We start from the raw sequence: 20,196 nt of genomic DNA on the forward strand, positions 1-20,196 counted from the left end.
TAATCCAAGATCTTTTTGTTTGTATTTAGCATGGAACTATCTATGTAAACAAGGATGTTCTCCTCCCTGCCTCTGCCCTCCTGCTTGAACTCTTGAACTAACAGTGGACCACCACCATGAAAGGCACTTTCTTCTTTGTGTCCTAAATCCACAAACAAGCAATTATGTTTGTTACTAGGGCATACTAGGGCGTTATGAATATGCTATCACCTTAGATGGTTCATGACATGGCGTATAGATTAACAACTTGTAGCTGGGTATTTCGAGGCATTGTTCCATTGGACTAGACAGAAGACTCTGGCATGAATTTTCTACACTTGATCTTAGCCAAAAGGCTGAGAAGCGATAAATTTTCTAATGGCGTTACGTGCCCTATCATTTTTCTGAAAGTCCTTTGGACTTATGCCAGAGTGAGGGATGTGCACGAATCTCACTGGAAATTAAGTGTCCGTTTCCTTTAAAGCTGAGGTTGGGTTTCTTTTGAGAGAGGAGTGCTTGTGACTGGGATGATTCAGGAATCCTCCAGCCAAGGCAACTGTGGGAGAAGACATCCCTCAGGTGCACTGAATTCTCACTTCCACAAGGTGGCAGCCCATACCTAGTAATCCATATCCACATTTCTTCAGGACAAACACATAAGGGCCATTTGGCTAGAAGGGGTCAGAACAACACCACTCTTCTGTTCCCCTTTTATTGAGCAGTAAGTGGTGATCGCCCTTAGAGACAGCAGACTGCTGTGGTCAGAATGGAGGAAGGTGATAATTTAAGGCCTGTCACTGTAGGAATGAAAAGTTGACATTTTTATCTGCAGATAGTATAATAACATTTATGAAACATTTATGAAAATCCAAGGATATAATCATTAAGGAAAAATTTCAAGCTGATTGCCCATTAATTATTATATATCAATTGTATAAAAAATCAAAGAAAAGCTATTGCTAAGGAGTACTGATCAAAAAGACTGCATATTTTTATTTTTTCATTTTAATTTGGTTTCAAACAGTGTGTGTGTGTTCCTACATTTTAAACTGATGTGAACAAAGAGAAACTGTCCAGAGGGATAAAAAGAAATGATAGAAGAGGTAAGGAAAGGAAGGACAATGGTATTGAGAGGCAGAGATAGGCACAATATATGGTATATACATATATGAAAATTAGACACACACACACACACACACGTGCAATAGCAGCAAGGTACTCAGCAGGTAAAGAACTTGCTGCACTAGTGTGATTATCTGAGTTCAATACCTGGGACCCATGGTAGAAACATGAACTGAAAATTGTAGCACGTATGTGCACAGACACACACACATATCCACTGACAAAGAAAACTTTGAAAATTATAAGCATTTGACTTTAGAGGCAGAAGGATCAGGAGTTGGAAATGAGGTCACCCCAACATTCACTCACCTCAGAAAACCCAAGAACCGAGATTGAGCTAAGCTAATGAGTCCGATTAAAGTGAGGCAAATGTAAGAAAAAAGAATTTTAATGTGCAAGTATGCATGGCATAAACCACAACAAATATTAGGTTAGAAATATCAAATTGCGGGCTGGAGAGATGGCTTAGTGGTTAAGAGCACTGACTGCTCTTCCAGAGGTCCTGAGTTCAAATCCCAGCAACTACATGGTGGCTCACAACCACCTGTAATGAGATCTGATGCCCTTTCTGGTGTGTCTGCAGACAGCTACAGTGCACTTATAATAAATAAATCTTAAAAAAAAATGGCTGGAGAGATGGCTCAGAGGTTAAGAGCACTGTCTGCTCTTCCAGAGATCCTGAGTTCAATTCCCAGCAACCACATGGTGGCTTTCAACCATCTATAATCAGGTCTGGTGCCCTCTTCTGGTCTGCAGGTGCATACATGCAGGCAGAAAGCTGTATGATATATACATAATAAATAAATAAATAAATAAATAAATAAATAAATAAATAAATGTTAAAAAATATCAAATTGCTGGTCCTTTATATTAGTTGAAAGAAAGAAAGTAACAAAGAAGCAAAAAAAAGAGAGAAAAAAGAAACTAAACGACAAACTTATGAAGGGAAGTAGAAGCCATCAAAATGAGGGCAGGGAGTGAAAGAAAATGGGCGGGGTGCCATGCTTGAAGGAGGAAAAGACTCTCTGCTCTGATGAAGCTGACAAAGGTGGTGCCTGCAGGTCCTTCACAGGCGCTTTTACCCTGCCGGCTCAGCTTAGGCACAGTTGTTTGTCCTCTTGGATCCTGTGCGGATTCCAGGTAAGGCGGGCAGTGGGAGAGCCAGGTCTCCAGCTAACTGGCTAAGCTGCTGTGCTTCAGAGCACAGGGTGCTTTGTTGCAGCTTGAGCAGGAGCTCCTGAGTCTGCACAGCCGCTGCCACAATGTTTCCACCACACTCCTGCTTTCCTCCCCTGTGAAATCCCCTCCTGAGTCATGTTTGCTGCTTGCCCTGTACTGAACTGCTGCCAAAGGAAAACAAGCTCGTTCCTGAAGAACTATTGCTGAACAGGTCCTCTTCCCCATATCATAATAACTTTTCTCTTCCATTACCTATGATGTGGGCTACTTATTAAAAGTAGTTTGCAAAAAACTTTGCCTCCATCCTGCTGTAGTAGAAATAAGAAAAAAGCAAGCAGGTCCTTTTGTAGAAAATACTTTATCAGAGGTCTTAAGCTCCTCAGGCTTCCTCAAAGAAGCTCTGAAGGCAATTTTAGGAAGTATCTAATTATATTGTATGTGATAAAAGAAGAGAGGCACTTGGGTCAACTAAAATCCAACTTTATCAGTCTGCTCTCTTAGTCTTCAGTGCATCTATCCAGGCTCTTCTGGCTTTTAGAGTCTCTAGCGAGAAGTAATGTGTGATTCTCATGGGAGGACTGACTGTGTATGTGAACAGTCCTTTTTCCCTTACAGCTTTTATTACACTTTATTTGTTCTCCATGTTTCCTGTCTTAGGTAATATACGCACAGGGGAATTTCTTCTCGACTCCAGTCTGTTTCATACTGTGTGCTCCTTTTACTTTGATAAGTCTCTTGCTTAAGTTAAGGACATTTTCTTCTATGATTTCGGTTGAGAATGGTTTTTTTTTCTTGTTTTTGATTTTTATTTTTGTTTTTTTGTCTTATTTGCCTTTGACCCAAGTTTATTTTCATCCTTCCTATATACTTTATTGTCTTTATCATTTTATTATTATATTTGTTATTTAGCAGAAAAATCCTACTTCTTGCATGTTTTCTCCCAGGATTCTCTTACTTACTTACTTACTTACTTACTTCCTTTCTTCCTTTGCTTTTCCTTTATTCCTTTCCCCCCTCCACTCTTTTCCTCCCTTTGGATTTAAGATTTCCTCTATCTACGTATCCATTCCTTCTATCATCTCTTCAATGCCTGAGGTTCTCTATTCCATCTGTTGGAGTCTGTTATTAAGGTCTGCCTCTGAGAGACTATTTGAGTTCCTACATTTTACTCATCCACATCTCTCTGTTTAGGTTTCCTTCATTCATTTCCTTCCACAGTTAGTGTTTTCACAGATTTCTTTATTTTTCTCTTTAAAGACCTCTATGATATGTGCAAATGCTGTTTTACAATCTTTTTTTTTATTCTTGTTCTTCAGTCATGTTGACATATTCAGGGCCTTCTGTCATAGTGTTGATGGGCTCTAATAGAGATTTGAATGCCCTGGCTGTTACTGGTTGTGTTTCTATGCTGGTCTGTAGTTATCTGGGGTTGGGAAGATTGTAATTCTAGGGGCTGGATCTGGTTTTGTGTGGTAGAAAGTATTTGATCTCAACCATGGATTTCTGCCCATACTTTGTCCATTTAGTTTCTGGATAAAAGGTGCACACAAGCTTTATGTTTATGATAATCCTTAATCAGCACAAGAACTGAGCAGATAGCTATCCTCTGTACTATTATGCATATTTCTCCAAAAGTTCCATTGTGTAATTTGCCATGGTTTTGTCTGAGCTGCTTTTCACTCCAATTAGCCCACTCACACGGCCATTATTTAAAGATTCTTACCTCCTGGTGGCTTCTCCTCTATTTATGTTCTTCTTTCTACCCCTGTCTGTCATGGTCTCCTCCCACCCCCAAGCTGGAACCACCAGGGAACACCTGTCTTAATTCTGCACAGCTTTTGACTATAGGCGTTTTAATTTACAATTCAGAAATAAGTTGGTGGTAAGGTCACATAAGAGTATGCATTGGTGTTTTCTTTCTTTCGTTTGTTGTTGTTGCTATTTTTAATTTGTCTTTGCTTGTTTGGTTGGTTGGTTGGTTTTTGAGACAGTGTTTCACTACTGTATTAGCATTTTCAAAAGCCAGTTGCTTGATTAAGATATCTGGGGTCAGAGAAAGGCCTGAATGTTAGTATTCTGCTAGCAGCCTTCTGATGAAGATGTAGAACTCACAACACCCACTGCACCACACCTGCTTAGAGGGTGACACGCCCCCACCTTAAAGATATTGGACTAAACATCTTAACCTGTAAGCCACTGCAATTAAATGCTGTCCTTTATAAGACTTTCAATGGTCATGCTATATGTTCACAGCAGTAAAACCCTAACTTCACCGTCCTCTGAAGGATCATTTACCCAATGTAGGGGACTGCCAGGGCGTTGAGACAGGCATGAAGATCTGAGTTCAAGGTCAATCTACACAGGAAGATCCAGGACAGGCAAGCTGAGGCAGGGAAGGAGTGGAAAACAGGAAGCTAGTGATAATGGAATAGAATGAGGTGAGCAATTCCAGCACCTCCGAGCAGCAGAAGTCAGCAGCTTTGCCCACAAAGCCCTGACTTTAGTGTATCAATCTCAGATGAAACGTTCAACTTTACACTGAACATTTTTAAGACTGCTATGAACTATGGGAATTCTGGAAGTTGACCTAATGGATTTTGCATTGTGCTATGTCTAGATGTGGCCCCCATAGTCTCATAGGTTTGAAGAAGCCTCTGGAAGCCTCAGAGTGGAATGTGAAGGTTTGTATATGCTTGGCCCAGGGAGTGGTACTATTATACGGTATGGCTCCTTTGGAGTAGGTATTTCCTTGTTGGGTCAGGTGTTTCGCTGTGGGTCTGGCCTTTAAGACCCTCATCCTAGCTGCCTCAAACTGAGTATTCTGCTCGCAAACATCACATGAAGATGTAGAACTCTCAGCTCCTACAGCACCATATCTGCTTAGATGCTGCCAGGCTCCCACCTTGATGATAAAGAACTGAAGATCTGAACCTTTAAGTAGCTCCAATTAAATGCTGCCCTTTATAACATTTGTCTTAGTCATGGTATCTGTTCAGAGCAGTGAAACCCTAACTAAAAACTTCACATAGATGCCTGGAAGTCTAGATAATTAGCATGCAGACCCCATAAATGTGTCCCTACATATCTGAAGAAACACTTTGTTCAGGTATGATCCATTGCAACTAGTAAGGAACACGATGAAGGACAAACGTCCACGGTAGGGGCTGGAGAGATGGCTCATCATTTGAGAATTTGTTTCTCAAAAGACATGCAGGGCACCTAACAATCCTCTGTCACTTAAGTTCCAGGTGAAACACAGTGACCTCTTCTGGCCTTTGGGGAATAGCATGCACAGACCTACAGAAGGCAAAACACTCATAAATATAAAATAAATCAACAACAAAAATAAACAAAAACAAAAGCACCCAAAGGAGGGAAAAACAAAGGAGAAAACTCATAGGGCACCTTTGCCTGGGTATTTTGTCCAGCTTTTAAAGAAATCTAGAAACTGAATTGTAAACTATGTGGTCTGCTTGAGTTGAAATCCCAAGTGGAACATAGTACATTGTCAAGAACAAAAGTCATCATCCTAATCAAGAACAAGAAAACAACCAACCATAAAAACCCTATCCCCTGAAAGGTCTTTATTGTCTCTTCTGTGCAGTTACAATTGATATCATGTTTGAAGGAAACCAAAAGCAAGCAATTCTGTTTCATGACTGCTTCTATACTCCCTATAATATTGTTTTATTTCCTGGGAGATACTACAGAAAGCCTGATGGATATTCCATTAATATGTTCAACACTCTCATCTACAAAAGAGTATATTTTAGCGGTCGCTAAATATTTGATAAGGATACAGCATTGATAAATTTTTTCATCATGAAGTTGGTATTCAGAGTTGGACACACAATCTACACTGAAAGTACAATTGTCTTTGTATCTCAGTCTGACTGGGAAGTAATTATGATGCCCAATCCCTGTGAGAATGCAGAGATCCATCTCTGCCTGAGAGCTGTGGGATTTCAGATGGTTATATCACACTTCAATAAAGAAGGTTCTTAAGAGTGACGAGTTCGAGATCACTGTTTGATTCACAAGGATACATTCGATTTACTCAAAAGTAACAGGACACAAGGATCCAATATCTGCGGTGTAGATGGTCTTGCTGGCCTCCTCACACAACCTCTTTCCCTCCTCACAGGATGCTTGCAGTTCAGTCTGCTCCACCAGCAGTTTTCTGTTCTCATTCATCAGAATCCTTACATTCTTCTTCAATTCATTGCGTTCATTCAGGAGGTGGAAGTTTCTGATGCTGAATCAAAAACAAATAATGGTAAATCCCAGGCAGTTTCTGTTTGCCTGCCACTCCTGCAAGTACAATCATCCCTTCAAGGGCCCCATCCCCAGGCATCTCCAGACTAGAGCCACAGTTTGCATGTTAGCACCAATTAGAGGCAGGTCAAATCCCGAGTCCGCACTCCATGGGAATCAAAGTACTTCAGAAAATCCTGACACTAAGAGGGTATGTGCACATCAAAGCAGAGGAAATGGTGCATATGGGTGCTTATGTGTTCATGGTATTCTAAAACCATTGGCAGGTAGAGGGCCAATCCCCTCTGAGGGATGATAGAAGACCCAGCAGCTATACAAACTTTCCACGTGTTTCTCATGGATCACAGATCTTTTTTCAAAGTCATAGCTGGACAGAAGTATTCCCCACCTAGTGCTGTGGTCTCCTTTCTGTCAGTGACTCACCGGTAGGAATTGTTCTCTTGCGTGAGCTCCTTGTACTTCTCCATGGCATCACTTATCCAGTTGGTCATCTTATGCATATCCATCATTCTCATCTCATGTTGGGATTTAAGCATTGGCAATTCAACACTCAGCCTGTGTTAGAACATGACCCAAGGAACAAATAACTGTCTGAACTCATGATTTCACAATTAGATGAAGTGTAAATAAAAAATACCCAATAAAAAATTCAAATTCAAGGAATGGGGGCTAGGGAAGAAAGTGGAAAACTCAAAGACCACAGCAAAAACACAACAGTGAGACTCAAACCATCACTCTCCTATAGAAAATATTTCTCTGCAAATCAGCATGCATTTGTTTTGAAATAAGGGCTCCTTAAAAGGCTGGTGAGATACGGTCCTATAAAGACCCTCTGTATAGGAGGGGGAAAGCCTAAGAGCTGCATGTTTGGGAATAACAAGTGCCAAGAATTTATTCCCACAGTGACCTTTTCTAGGTCACAATAAAACATCCTTGGATAGTTAAAAAAAGAAAAGAAAGTTCAAAGCAGGAAAATAAATAAATAAATAAATAAATAAATAAATAAATAAATAAATAAATAAATAAGTGAAATCAGAGTGTTCTCTGGACTACCCAAGTCCATTTATATAACACAAACTTGCTCCTTCCAATGGTGCTGGTTAAACTAATTATCCTGGGCATTGGACGGCAGAGCCAGGGGACCAAATGGAGGGAGCTGACCTTCAAGATCTAGCCAGGTCAGCATGAAGGAATTGAACAGTTGTGTAAGAAGTATAAGATGTTTCCTCCAGTCTGTGCCATAGCCTTGGGTCCAACAGAAAGATGTGATGACATTTCTCTTGTTTTGAAAGCAGGGATTCTCAATCCTTGTTACATGACTCCCAGAGGCCGTAACTACTTTTTACAGGGAAGAGGATTCATAACACCTCCTCCCCTCAGGAGAGCCCTATTTGCAGCAAGGTAAACAGAAGGAGCAAAGTGCTCTGTTGATCAATGACGGCCTCCACGGACTCATCACTATCATGACCTGCAAACCGTTCATCAAACAAATCCTCAGACCCAATCAAAGGTCCCAGACTCCCTGATCCTGAGCAAAACACACACAAATACTTTCACATCCATACGTACATACCAACCCATATACAAACATAATTAGAATGCCAACTTTATCGTGGAGGTGCCATAGAATCAGTGTATAACGACCAAAATCAGAGTAAGAGTGAGGACATTCAGGCATTTCATTCACACACTTAGATGCAGCAAGTGTGACCAGGTCCTTCCAGCTGTTGAAAAAATCCAATCCAACTCCAAGGAGATCAGGGTCAAGTACAAGAGAGGTTGACCCTAAACACACAGCACCGAGCTTCTCTCACAGGCCAGCACCTGCCAAGGCTCCTTAAAGTCCAGGATGAGAGGTGAAACACTTTCTGGATGTGAGGAAATCTTGGCTTAGCAGAGAGAGCACAAGACAGTCAATAGGTTACAGGGCATAATGACTACCTGTAGTTCAAACCATCATTGACATAAAGGTCCAGGATTCGAGAAAGTTCATCCCGCTCGATTTTACACTTCTGGATTTCAGATTTTAGTTCCTCCAATTTCTTTATACGCTTTTCATGGTTACTGATGAAATTTTCTGATGATGCCTTCTGAATAAACCCTGTAGATAGATAAACACAAGTGAATGTACATATTTGATAGCCCATGGGTAGAAAAGACCATTCTGAATCTCAAAAAGGAGGTTGAGGAAGAGGAAAGGCTGGAGACTTGTTGAATCCCTGAAAGAGAAGAAAAGCTATCTCTAATGTGGACTCTTAAGCTATTTCCCTCTTCCCAACCTCCATTGCCATACATAAGCCTCACTCACTATTACATGATCCCTCATACTGAAAGATAGAATCTACCTCAGACATAAAGATTTGGGACATTGTCAGCAGATATCAGTTGTGGAGCAGGTCAATCCTGGAGTTCACAGCACCATCAAACCCTAATCGTGTGTTCAAGATTAAAGTGTCTGCGACCTCAATTCATGACTAGGGGGTTCATCCTTCCTTGTTGTTGTCATCACAGACTTAGTAACCTACAGTAATCTAGAGGATGAAGTGCTTCAGCACCCAAAAATGAACGGGCACATTGTTATCCTCATAGGGCTTCCTCCTGGCATTCCTTGGCAGTAGAAATTAAAAAGCTCATAGAAAAGAAGCTGCAGGCCTGCCAATTCCTGGCTCTCTGTCAAATTAATCATCAGGACTCTTGACTCTTGGTCTGCAATTGACAAATTCCAAGGCTCCTGCCTGTAAGGACTACTCCTGAAAGGCACAGCTCAAACCTGCCTCCTGGAGGAAGTTCCCCAACTCTACCCAGTACTCACTGTGCATTCCCCAGAATGATTTCATTCTTCCGTACTTACAAGACAGAAGGCCAGCTTTCTTCTGCCTCGGTCTGGTCTCTCCTTGGTCTCCCCTCTCCTTCTGAATGAGCTTGAGCAGCTGTTGAAACATGCCTGTTTGTGAACCCAAAACGCACTGAGGGAATCCCACAGGCAGTTGGTGTCACCACAACACTGGTGACGTCACAGAAGATTCTAGTGCTCTCTTAGATACAAGAGATTGTCCAAGGAAGAGATTACTGATTATGTCACTGGGAAGTTTTATGGCCTACCTGCTACCCAGCTCTCCCAAAAGCAACCAATTTCTATGGGGCCCTTTTCTGCAGCCTCTCTTGTGACCCAGGGAATATCCTTTGACAACTTCTCCTCCAAAGTTAGATATTTCTGTCTGCTTCATCGGATGTCATCAATGCTTTTGATGGGGAGAGTTGGTTACAACCCTGAATTGGATAAGAGATTTTTGTTAGTACCCAAATCTCTAGGGACCACAAATGAGGGAGATTTCTCTCAATAATAAATCTACACCTGAGACAATGCACATACATACAGTCCAATTCCCAAAGTTTCCCTGTTTCCTAGAGGCCAATATATTTCTCCTATAATTTTACTTTTATAAAACCTGAATAATATTTGCTTATTGTGCATTCCTTGATAGCCAGGACTATTTCAACATACACGTCCATGTATTTCACAAAGTCAATGTTAATAATCCTACTTTTTGCAATAAAAACTCCCTTTTTTTGGGAAAATAGGGGATCAACTTGAGGGCAAATATAAAATATTAGATTTCTATACCTTCTTTTACATATTAAGTAGGACATCATCCCTTTCTCAAATATAGCCAGACAATTAAATTGGTCATCAGTGAGTAAAGGTCAACCTGGACTGCGTGTTCCTACATTGTAGCCCGACAGCCATCACTTCTCCAATATCTGTCTTCCTTAATTTCCAAGTCCAGGCATGAGGATATCGGGGGTTGCCCCTTGATACTTTACTCATAGCAAACATAAGAATCAGCGGGATGGGCAGGGAGTCGAAGGGCCTGAGGTCAGGTTAAGCCTCAATTTTAGTGGGTCCATAAGTTCAGGGGAAAGTCCATTTGGCATTGTCATGTGTGGCGTCTGTGTTCTTCTCCTAGGTGCGCTCAATCTGTGCTATGACGCCTCCTACCCTCACAGACGTAAGAGTGAAAATCACGTCTGTCTTTTCTGGGAAGGGCTCTGCCTCTGACTCCCACCTGGAGTTGGACAACATCGCTATACAAAGCTCAAAACAGAGGAGTGGAGATGATGGATGCTTCAGAAGTTTAGGGTCATTTCTTCCAAATAAGGCACATATTTTTCCAATGTAATTTTTCCTTTCTTCTTTCACCCATGGTAGCTGGCTTCTTTCCTGGCCTGAAGTATACTGGAGTCCAATCTTTTGGATGACTGAAGCATCTTTTTTTGAGATGACAGGCCCACCAAGGGGCCTGCTGCATACAGGCTCCTATCACCAAGGAAGTTGTTGCTACAGAATCATAGCATGGTGGTAGCAGCACATGATCTCTCACAGTCTTCTCTGCTGCAATTGCTAAAAGAATAATCGGGTTGTTTGTTTTTTAATATTTCATTGGAAATACCTACAATGCTGGTCAGAGTTGATACATGCCTTTAATCCCAGCACCCATAAAGTTTTTTTTCTTTTTTCTCTTCTTTTTTTTGCAATTGTTGTTAGAATTCCTGTTGTTTTCTTTGGTAATTCCCTCTATTTGCTCTGTACCTAGAATGTTAAGTCCACACTCTTCATGGCCCTATTCTTCATGGTAAAGATTTTGCTCTTACCACCCACACCACACATGATCACATTATTTACTTTCAAAGAAGGAAAACAGGCATGAAGAAGAGAGTTAACGTGTATGGTCTCAGGTAATCAATGCATCATGAGTGCAGGATGGCATCCTAGGGTTTTGGATTGACAAGCTTCTGGTTTTGAGATTGACAGGCCTCTGCAGAAGTCTCCAGTTGAGTAGCAGAGAGTCTGGAAAGGCTGAAATAATGGCTTCCCACGCATGGAAAAGGCTGCCCTTCAGTGCCTCTGCAGCCTGAGCAGAGGTCTACCAAGAGCACAAGGGCACTTGACCAGAGCTGGTAAGGGACTGCCTTTTGGATGATCCGTGAGACCTGGATGAACAGAGGCCTCCAGAGTCCTGATAAAGGGAAGGAGAGTCACATAGATGTGCTGGAAACAATTGATCTTTGGGCTGCAAGTCGTGCATTTATCTTTGCTGTGTAAATAGTATTTGTAAGTGACAAAGGCATCCTACTTTATCATGTCTAGTCACCCTAGTTGTTAAAGTGTTCGCTAGTGTAAACATAGTAGAGTCACTACAACATTACACTGTGTCCCATTTTGTTAAAGAACTTTATTTTATTTTTTATTTATACATATTTTACTTATTCACATTGCATGCTGCTCACTGCCCCCTGACACCCGGTTACTCTCTCCCACAATCCTTCCCCAACTCTCCTAGTATATTCTTCTCTGGGTGTATGAGGGCCAGCTATCACAGTAGATCCCTTCTTCCACCAAATCCAATTTACCCATCCTGGGGCAGGTGCTGAGGATGCTGGTAATGGATGCCTTGGGCTTTCTTCATGCTCCAATTTGCTGGCTTTGGGAAGTTCATGCAGATCTGTCTGTGAACTTGGTACTTCATGTAGACAGCACACAAGAAGCACTGATTTGGATAATGTTCTTGAGAGTATATTTCAATCAAACTTACTCCCACTAATATCCTAAGAATGACAAAGGTAATGGGACACTATACATCTATTCCAGGAGTTTCCATTTCTGAGAGCAGCAGAATAGAAGCCCACAAATTGGCAAAGTTAAGTGAGGTCACACAGGGGACCTAAGAGCACACTGCTGCTTTCCTAGAGTGTATCCTAGAGGCTTATGGTATCTATACACCCACAGATCCATATGCACTGAACACCAGGCTATTCATTGCTTTTGTCACTCACTTTGCCACAAATATTAGAAATCCCAAAAGTCAGAGAAATTTGGAGGTATGAATAAGTCCCAGGGGCTGGAGTAAGCTCAAAAAGTCTGTGACAACAAAGAACTGAATGAGAATCAGAGAGACAAGATGCTCACCAAGACCATAGTCGTATCCCATTAAGAAAATATGAATAATAAGCCATCAGGTGAAAATATAAAGTAGGAGGTCAGAGCCCTAGGAGGTCTATCCTTTGCCCTCAGGGAAGCAGCCATTCTCTCAGCCATTCCAGGCCCTCGGCCACACAATCAGAGACTTCCCCAACAACTCACTGACCTTTCTCAAAGACCTATCTGGGCTTCTCCCTGTAGAATAGGACATGCAGAGTCCTTTAGGACCCGCCAAGAGGTCTCCTCCACACAGGCTCCTTGTGGGCAAAGGAAAATGTTCCTGCGAATCTGCCATGGCAGCAGGAGTTTCAACCAGGCTGCTCTTAGTTCCAGCTCACTGGATGCAGGCCTGAGGCCATGGGGTGTCTTGGAAAGGAAGAAGCACACACTACCTCACAGCTCCCTCTGCTGGCGACTGCTAGAACTGTGATAGGACGTGTGTGTTTATTAGAAGCATCCACAAAGCTGATCAAAGTCAGCACACGCATTAATCCCAGGATTCAAAATTTATGTTAATCGTTGATGTTCTTGTTTTTTGTTTGGTTTTTGTTTTTAATCCCCCCTCCACAGCTAATTGCTCTATACCTAGAATATTAAGCTCACGCTCTGGAGGGACCTATTCATGTTAGGCAATGCTTTTATTCTTACTAACCACTCCACAGATGATCCCATTATTTACTTTCAAATAAGAAGACAGTCATAGAGAAGTGAGTTAACCAGTATGCTCTCACAGAAGAAACACATCACGACTATGGAATGGCACCACAATCTTTTGCATTTGTTATGCCTTTTTAAATTTTTTTATTCTTTATATGTTTTTAGTTACATTCAAATGTTACAGCCTTTCTCTGTTTCACACCCATATCCCCCCTACTCCATCCCCCTCACCCTGTTTCTCTGAGGGTGTTCTCCCACCCACCCAACCCTTTCTGCCACACTGCCCTGACATTCTTCTACACTGGGGCATAGAGCCTTCGCAGGACCAAGGGCGTCTTCTCTCATTGATGCCCAACAAGCCAATCCTTTTCTACACATGCTGCTGGAGCCCTGGGTCTGTCCATTTGTACCATTTGAATGGTGGTTTAGTCTCTTGGATCTGTAGTTGGTTGGTATTATTGTTGTTATGGGGTTGCAAACCCGTTCAGCTCCTTCAATCCTTCCTCTGCGTCCTCCATTGTTCTCAGTTCAATGGTTGACTCCAAACATCCGCCTCTGTATTTGTCATGCTCTGGCAGTGCCTTTCAGAAGACAGCTATATCAGGCTCCTGTCAGCTCATACTTCTTGGCATCACCAATATTGTCTGGGTCTGGTGGATGTATATAGGCTGGATCCCCAGTTAGGGCAGTCCCTGGGTAGCCTTTCCTCAGTCTCTGCTCCAGACTTCATCTCCACACTTCCTCCTGTGAGTATTTTTGTTCCCCCTTCTGAGAAGGACTGAAGCTTCCACACTTTGGTCATCCTTCTTGAGCTTCATGTGGTCTGTGGATTGCATCTTGGGTAATCTGAGATTTTGGGCTAATATCCACTTATCAGTGAGTGCATACCATGTGGGTTTTCTTGTGATTGGGTTACCTCACTCAGGATGATATTTTCTAGTTCCTTCCATTGCCATAAGATTTCCATGAAGTCATTGTTCTTAATAGCTGAGTAGTATTCACTGTGTAAATGTACCCCATTTTCTGTATCCATTCCTCTGTTGAAGGGCATCTGGGTTTTTCCCAGCTTCTGGCCCTTATGAATACGGCTGCTATGAACATAGTGGAGCATGTGTCTTTGTTGTATGTTGGAGCATCTTTTGGGTATATGCCCAGGAGAGGTATAGCTGGGTCCTCAGGCAGTGCAATGTTCAATTTTTGAGGAACCTCCAGACTGATTTCCAGAGAGGTTATCCAGTTTGCAATCCTACCAACAGTGGAGGAGTGTTCCTCTTTCTCCGCATTCTCAGCAGCATCTGCTGACACCTGAGTTTTTGATCTTAGCCTTTCTGACTGGTGTGAGGTGGAATCTCAGGGTTATTTTGATTTGCATTTCCCTGATGACTGAGAATTTTGAACATAAGAAGGCATTTTAAGAAATGATGCTACCCTAACTGGTGGTCTGCATGTAGTTGAGTGCCAATTGATCCATTTCTCTCTCTTTCTACACAGTTCAAGTCCAAGTGAATCAAGGAAATCCACATAAAACCAAACATGCAGAAGCTAGTAGAAGGGAAAGTGTCACAAAGTTTCTAGAACACATTTGCACAGGAGAACGTTTTCAGAACAGAATACCAAAGAGTCAGGGTCTAAGATCAACAGTAAATGTATGAAATCTCAACAATCTGAAAACTTTCTTTAAAGCAAAGGACACTGCCAGTAGGACAAAACAGCAAGCTACAGATTCGTAGAAGAGTTTTACCAACCCTACATCTGAGAGAGTGCCAAAATTCAAAATAAACAAAATACTCAAAAAGGTAAACTCCCAGAGTAACAAATAACCCGACTTTTACACTGGGTCAGAGAGCTAAACCAGGAATTCTCAACTGAGGATCTCAGTGCCTACGAAACTCATCAAGAAATGTTCGACATCCTTAGTTATCAGAAAAAGGCAAATCAAAACGAACCTGTGATTCTTCATTACACCAATCAGAATGGCTAAGATAAAAACTAAGGCAGCAGCAGAGTGGGCTGGGATGTAGAGAAAGTGGAACACTCCTCCATTGCTGGTGCGATTACTAGCTGTATAGCCACTCTGGATATCAATGTGGAGGATCAGGGAACATTGCAAATAGCTTTACCTGAAGACCCAGCTTTACCACCCACTTCAGCGCATATACTCAAACATGATCCACAAATGACAAGGACGTGTGGATGAATATGTTCATAGCAGCCTTACTCATATTAGTCAAATGCTGGAAACAACCACGATAGACCTCAACTCAACTGAGGAATGAATATAGAAAGTGCGCTCTATTCAAACAGAGGAACAGTTCTCGGGTATCAAAGATGAATACACCAAGAACTTCATAGGCAAAAGGATGGAATTGGAAAATAGTGAAGTAACAGAGATCGAAAAGGACATAACATGGGATGTATTTAGTGACAAATGGATGTTAGCCCAAAAGTTCAGAAGACCCACTATACAATTCATTGATCACACGAAGGGTAACATGTCAGAAGGCCAAATTGTGGATGCTTGAACCCACTTAGAAGGGGAAGAACATAATCATGAGAGGCAGAAGGATGGAGGGACCTAGGTAGAGGCAGGGAAGGATGGACAAAGGGTGGGGGGAGTAGCAACAATGAAAAGAGACAAGAGAGAAACCCAGAGGAAAAGTGGAATAAATAACAATAAGCATCAGTGGTGGGTGGTGAACTTGGGTAACCCAAATGAAAAACGAAGAAGTCAAAATCTTTTCATTTGCAGATGACGTGATACTATTTTTGTTCTTTTTTTTTTTTTTTTTTTTTTTCCGGAGCTGGGGACCGAACCCAGGGCCTTGCGCTTCCTAGGCAAGCGCTCTACCACTGAGCTAAATCCCCAACCCCCACGTGATACTATTTTTAAAACTAAAAATGTATCACCATCTCTCTCTTTTTTTTTTTCCTTTTCTTTTTTTTTTCGGAGCTGGGGACCGAACCCAGGGCCTTGGGCTCGCTAGGCAAGCGCTCTACCGCGGAGCTAAATCCCCAACCCCAATATCACCATCTCTTAAGACTGATAAATACATTCATAAAAGCACAATACAATGTGAACACACAAAATTTCTTAGCCTTCCTTTATGCCAATCCAAATCATACCATGAGAAAATCTGGGAAAAATTCCCCTCATAATCATCTGAAAATATAAAATAAAATAATGTGGATTGAAATACTTAAAATGCAAAGACAAATATGAATTAGTTAGAGGTGATCCTAAATAGAGACAACTTGTCTCTAAAAAATTAAGTTTCTTAAAGCTGAAAATACATTCATTAAAGTAGTAGAATGCAAAATAACACACAAAACTCATTACCTTTCCTGTATACCAAAAACCAACTATGGGAAAGAAATCAGGGAAATATTCTACTCAAAATAGTCTTAAAATATATAACAAAACACCCTGGATAAGCACACTTATAAAGCATACTATTAGTAAGAAGACATATAAAGTGCCTTGTCCATATGAAGCCAGACAAGAATTTGTGGATCTAGAAGACAAGGTATGAAGGACTGCGTGTAAATCCCAGTGACTGAGAAAGCAGCCTGGAGCCAGTTGTGTTATTGAGACTTCAGACAGCTTGGCCTTTACACATGTGACACAGCAGACTTCCATGAGCAAATCCTTAGCCTGGAAGATGTAGTTATGGTAGCACAGAAAAACAAACACACAACTGTCCCCTTTGCCTGCCTCTTACTACTCTGATCTCCCACATCACAGGAGGCTGAATGGTCTTCCGCATACCCTGAGACGCAGCTCACAAGGGACAGCACCTGTCTTCAACAGAGCTTCATCTGAGCCTGCCCTTGGCCTGTGGTGGATGTGCAGGAAGTGAGCTGACAGGTGAAACGTAGCATGGCTGGGTCTCAAAGTGCAGCTTGAGACTCACCCACTGTGATTGTCAACACTTCCATGTCTCCATTGGGGGGCAGTGTCACAATGTCCCCCTACTGTCTTCTCACTCCATTCACATGCTTCGTGTGACACAAGCTCACTCACAGTTCCACAGGAGGCAGCATAGCTTCAGAGCCCTCATGTCTGGGCACAGAAGCCAAGAGAGCCATGTCCCAGTTCACAGTGACAATGTAGATAAGCCAGGGCCTTTCCTCCAAGTTTTACTTTCAAGTATATCCTTTTATTGCAGTTTATGCTACTCTTTCTAGAAGGCCACGTTGCGGGAGAGCATTTGGATTTTGCCTGATCCACAATTTACAGATTACTTACATAGACTCCTAGAGGATTTCAGTGGCAAGGTTTCCCTAAAGTTGTATGCAAACTAACCACACACACACACACACACACACACACACACACACACACACACACACACACACGGTGTACAGATAATAGAGACATGCATGTTGAAGTAAAGTTAGGACCGTGGATCTAGAAGATAAGATGTGAAGTGTTGTGCTAAAATCTAAGATCCTAGGACGGAGGATGGGAAACAATTGTGAGTGGGACTTTCCCACAACTTGGCCACATGAACAATGCAGTGAGAAACAACAGACCTGCATGGTCAAAGTCAAAGCCCAGGAATGTACACAGTCTACTGAATGTGATTGCAGCTCATCTCTCTGATCTGTAATAGAAGAGTTCAGGTGTTTCCCACATACACTGACATAGAGCAGCTGAGGGCCAGCACCTCTCCTGCATACTACTTCATTACAGTCCAACCCTAGCACCCTGAAGGATATTTAAGAATGGACCTGATAGGTGATCTTTTGACCTAGCTTAATATGTAGCTGAAGCTGAGGATGTCAACATTCCCAGAGCTCTGTTGAGCAGTGGGTGCTGATTTACTCTGGCTCCCTTAGTAATACTTCAGAAAACCAAGGAGACAGCCTCCTCAGGCCTATTCACAGCTGCACAGGATGGGACTTGGCTTCAGAACACCCTAGCCTGTGGTACATAACCAGGATGAAAGCTACAAACTCCTTCAGCAATCATTTGCTGTGGTGATGCCCAGAATCACAGATAGATCTCTCTAGACCCCAGGACTGTAGATATAGATGCCTTGTATTGGTAGAACATGATCGTTTAGTACACCCACTTACTACTCAGGACACCTAGAGAAGTCAGGAAGGAGCCAGTCCTGGTTCTGGTTCACTGACTAACAGTTCTTCACTGCACTAGAAAACTGCAAGACACTCACACGTGTTGACTCAGAAATCTAAGGGGACCACTATCAGGGAATGGTAGTCAGAATAACTCTAGTGGAAAGCCTGAGATGATGAGGTCTCATCTAGAAGTCTTCTCTCTCCCAGATATTAGTGTCAGACACAAACTGAACCAATCCAAAGGGGGAAGAGTCAGCTCTGAGCCGAGGATACCACACTAGTCTCTCCCTTCTTCCTAAGGACCTTTGTCTTCTAGATAAAAGGAGTAAAAGCCATGAGCTCTCAGGAAAACAGTGGTGCCCTTCCCAACAACTGGCATCTGAAATAGAGAAATTAATGATGTAAAGTCTCTGACTTCCAGGAACCATAACAAGCAGGGAAGTCCAGCTGCTTCTTATAAGCTCCCGGCTCCAGATTTCCATACCTGGAACGCTCAGCTTAAGCTCTCTCCTCAAGGAACCTCCTCACCCATTGCCCAGAGCTCACTGAGCTTTCCCGTGGACCATTTATTTCTTCCTTTTTTACAACAAGACAGAAGGGCAGCTTCCTTCTCCCCAACTCTCATCTCTTCATGCACTTTGTTCTTTCTCCCAAATGGCCGGCTTAGCCTGGACAACAGGTCAATCAGTGAACCATAGAGACACTGAAGGAACATCCCACAGGCAGTTGGTGCCACCACAACACTTGTGACATCACAGAAGATGCCAGGGCTCTCCTGGATACAAGAGATTGTTCAGGGAAGGGTCCACTGATGATGTCACTGGGAACTGCCAGGGCCTCCTGCTAACCAGCTTTCCTTATGGTGACCAGATTCTGAGGTGCCATCTCCAGGAGGCTCTCCAGTGACACAATGGAACCCTTTCCATATCTCCTCCCTCTAAAGCTAGAGATTTCTCTTTGCTTCATTAGTAGTTTCATGCTCTGAAAGGGCAGATTGCGTCAGGGGCCTGGCATGGGGAGAAAAGATCAAGGGACACGTGATGGAAGACATTCTACTGCATAATAATTATATTCCCAGATCCAGTCCTGTGACATACATTCCCATTTCCTAGGTTTTCCTGTTTCCCAAAAGGCAGTATTTCCCTCCAGACCTTTAATTTATTGGATATTGATTTCATTTTCTTATTGTGCATTCCTTCCAAGGTGTCTTTCTTTACATATATTCATGGATGTGTACTCACAAAGTCTCTGTTTTGCATCCCTCTGTTGCAATGATCTTGGTAACATAGTGAACCCAGTTACACAGTGAATATACAACGTTAAATGTTGTGCACCTACTTCAAATGATAAACTTTCAAATCCTTTCTCCAAAAAATAACCAGATATCAGTGAGCAAAGGACAACGTGGACGGAGATTGGTCCTCTGCAGTTCCATTAGACGTCACTTCTCTAGTGTCCACCTTCCTGAGTTCCCAGGGACAGGCCTGACGGTGTTAGAGTTTGGACCATGACCCTGTATTCATGCCAAACATAAGATCCAGGAGGTTGGGCAGGGAGTGGAAGGGCTTGAGGTCAGGTGAAAGCTCAACGTTAATAGGTCCAGAAGTTCTGGAGGGAGTCTATTTGGCATTGTCATCTGTGGCTTCTACGTTCTTGACCTAGTTGTGAGGAATCCATGTTAAAATTCCACCTAACCTCATAGCTGTAAGAGTGTAAAACATCACCACGTAGGTCCTTTGCAAATTGCTTTCATTGTCCTTTTCGTTGCCCACTTGGCTCATGCAGTTTCACTACCACCAGGTCCAAATTAGGGGATATTGTTGATAGATTTAGAGGTTCACTGGGTCTCTCTGATAGTCAAAGTAATAGACTTTACAGAGAACTGGACGGACAGGATTTCAAGAATAAAATAGTTGAAGAAT

General features: G+C 42.3%; 1 protein-coding gene across 3 annotated transcripts; it reads right to left on the minus strand.

The window, feature by feature from the left end:
* Positions 1-5,850: 5,850 nt before the first annotated feature.
* LOC148000764 (disks large homolog 5-like) lies at positions 5,851-19,025 on the minus strand. 3 transcript variants are annotated; one of them, XM_087587044.1, is made up of 6 exons: positions 18,759-19,025; positions 9,658-9,825; positions 9,407-9,485; positions 8,497-8,656; positions 6,979-7,110; positions 5,851-6,535 (listed from the first exon to the last, which is right to left on the minus strand). In XM_087587044.1, the coding sequence occupies exons 5-6, from the start codon at positions 7,089-7,091 to the stop codon at positions 6,334-6,336; spliced, it is 315 nt and encodes a 104-aa protein (XP_087443170.1). In that variant the 5' UTR covers positions 7,092-7,110; positions 8,497-8,656; positions 9,407-9,485; positions 9,658-9,825; positions 18,759-19,025; the 3' UTR covers positions 5,851-6,333. The 3 variants fall into 3 exon arrangements, with proteins under 3 accessions (XP_087443170.1, XP_087443169.1, XP_087443172.1); XM_087587043.1 differs by having other exon boundaries at positions 9,407-9,499; positions 18,759-18,979; XM_087587046.1 differs by lacking the exon at positions 9,658-9,825 and having other exon boundaries at positions 18,759-18,968.
* Between the last annotated feature and the right edge of the window lie 1,171 nt (positions 19,026-20,196).

This window comes from Rattus norvegicus, chromosome 15, assembly GCF_021556685.1.
Source record: "Rattus norvegicus strain SHRSP/BbbUtx chromosome 15, alternate assembly SHRSP_T2T, whole genome shotgun sequence".
NCBI lineage: Eukaryota > Metazoa > Chordata > Mammalia > Rodentia > Muridae > Rattus > Rattus norvegicus.

Coding starts and splice junctions, on each gene's coding strand:
- LOC148000764 (XM_087587043.1), bottom strand. CDS start 9,497: ATGTTTCAACAGCTGCTCAAGCTCATTCAGAAGGAGAGGGGAGACCAA. Junction 8,657..9,406: donor GAAAGCTGGCCTTCTGTCTT/GTAAGTACGGAA, acceptor ATCTATCTACAG/GGTTTATTCAGAAGGCATCA. Junction 7,111..8,496: donor AATGATGGTTTGAACTACAG/GTAGTCATTATG, acceptor GTTCTAACACAG/GCTGAGTGTTGAATTGCCAA.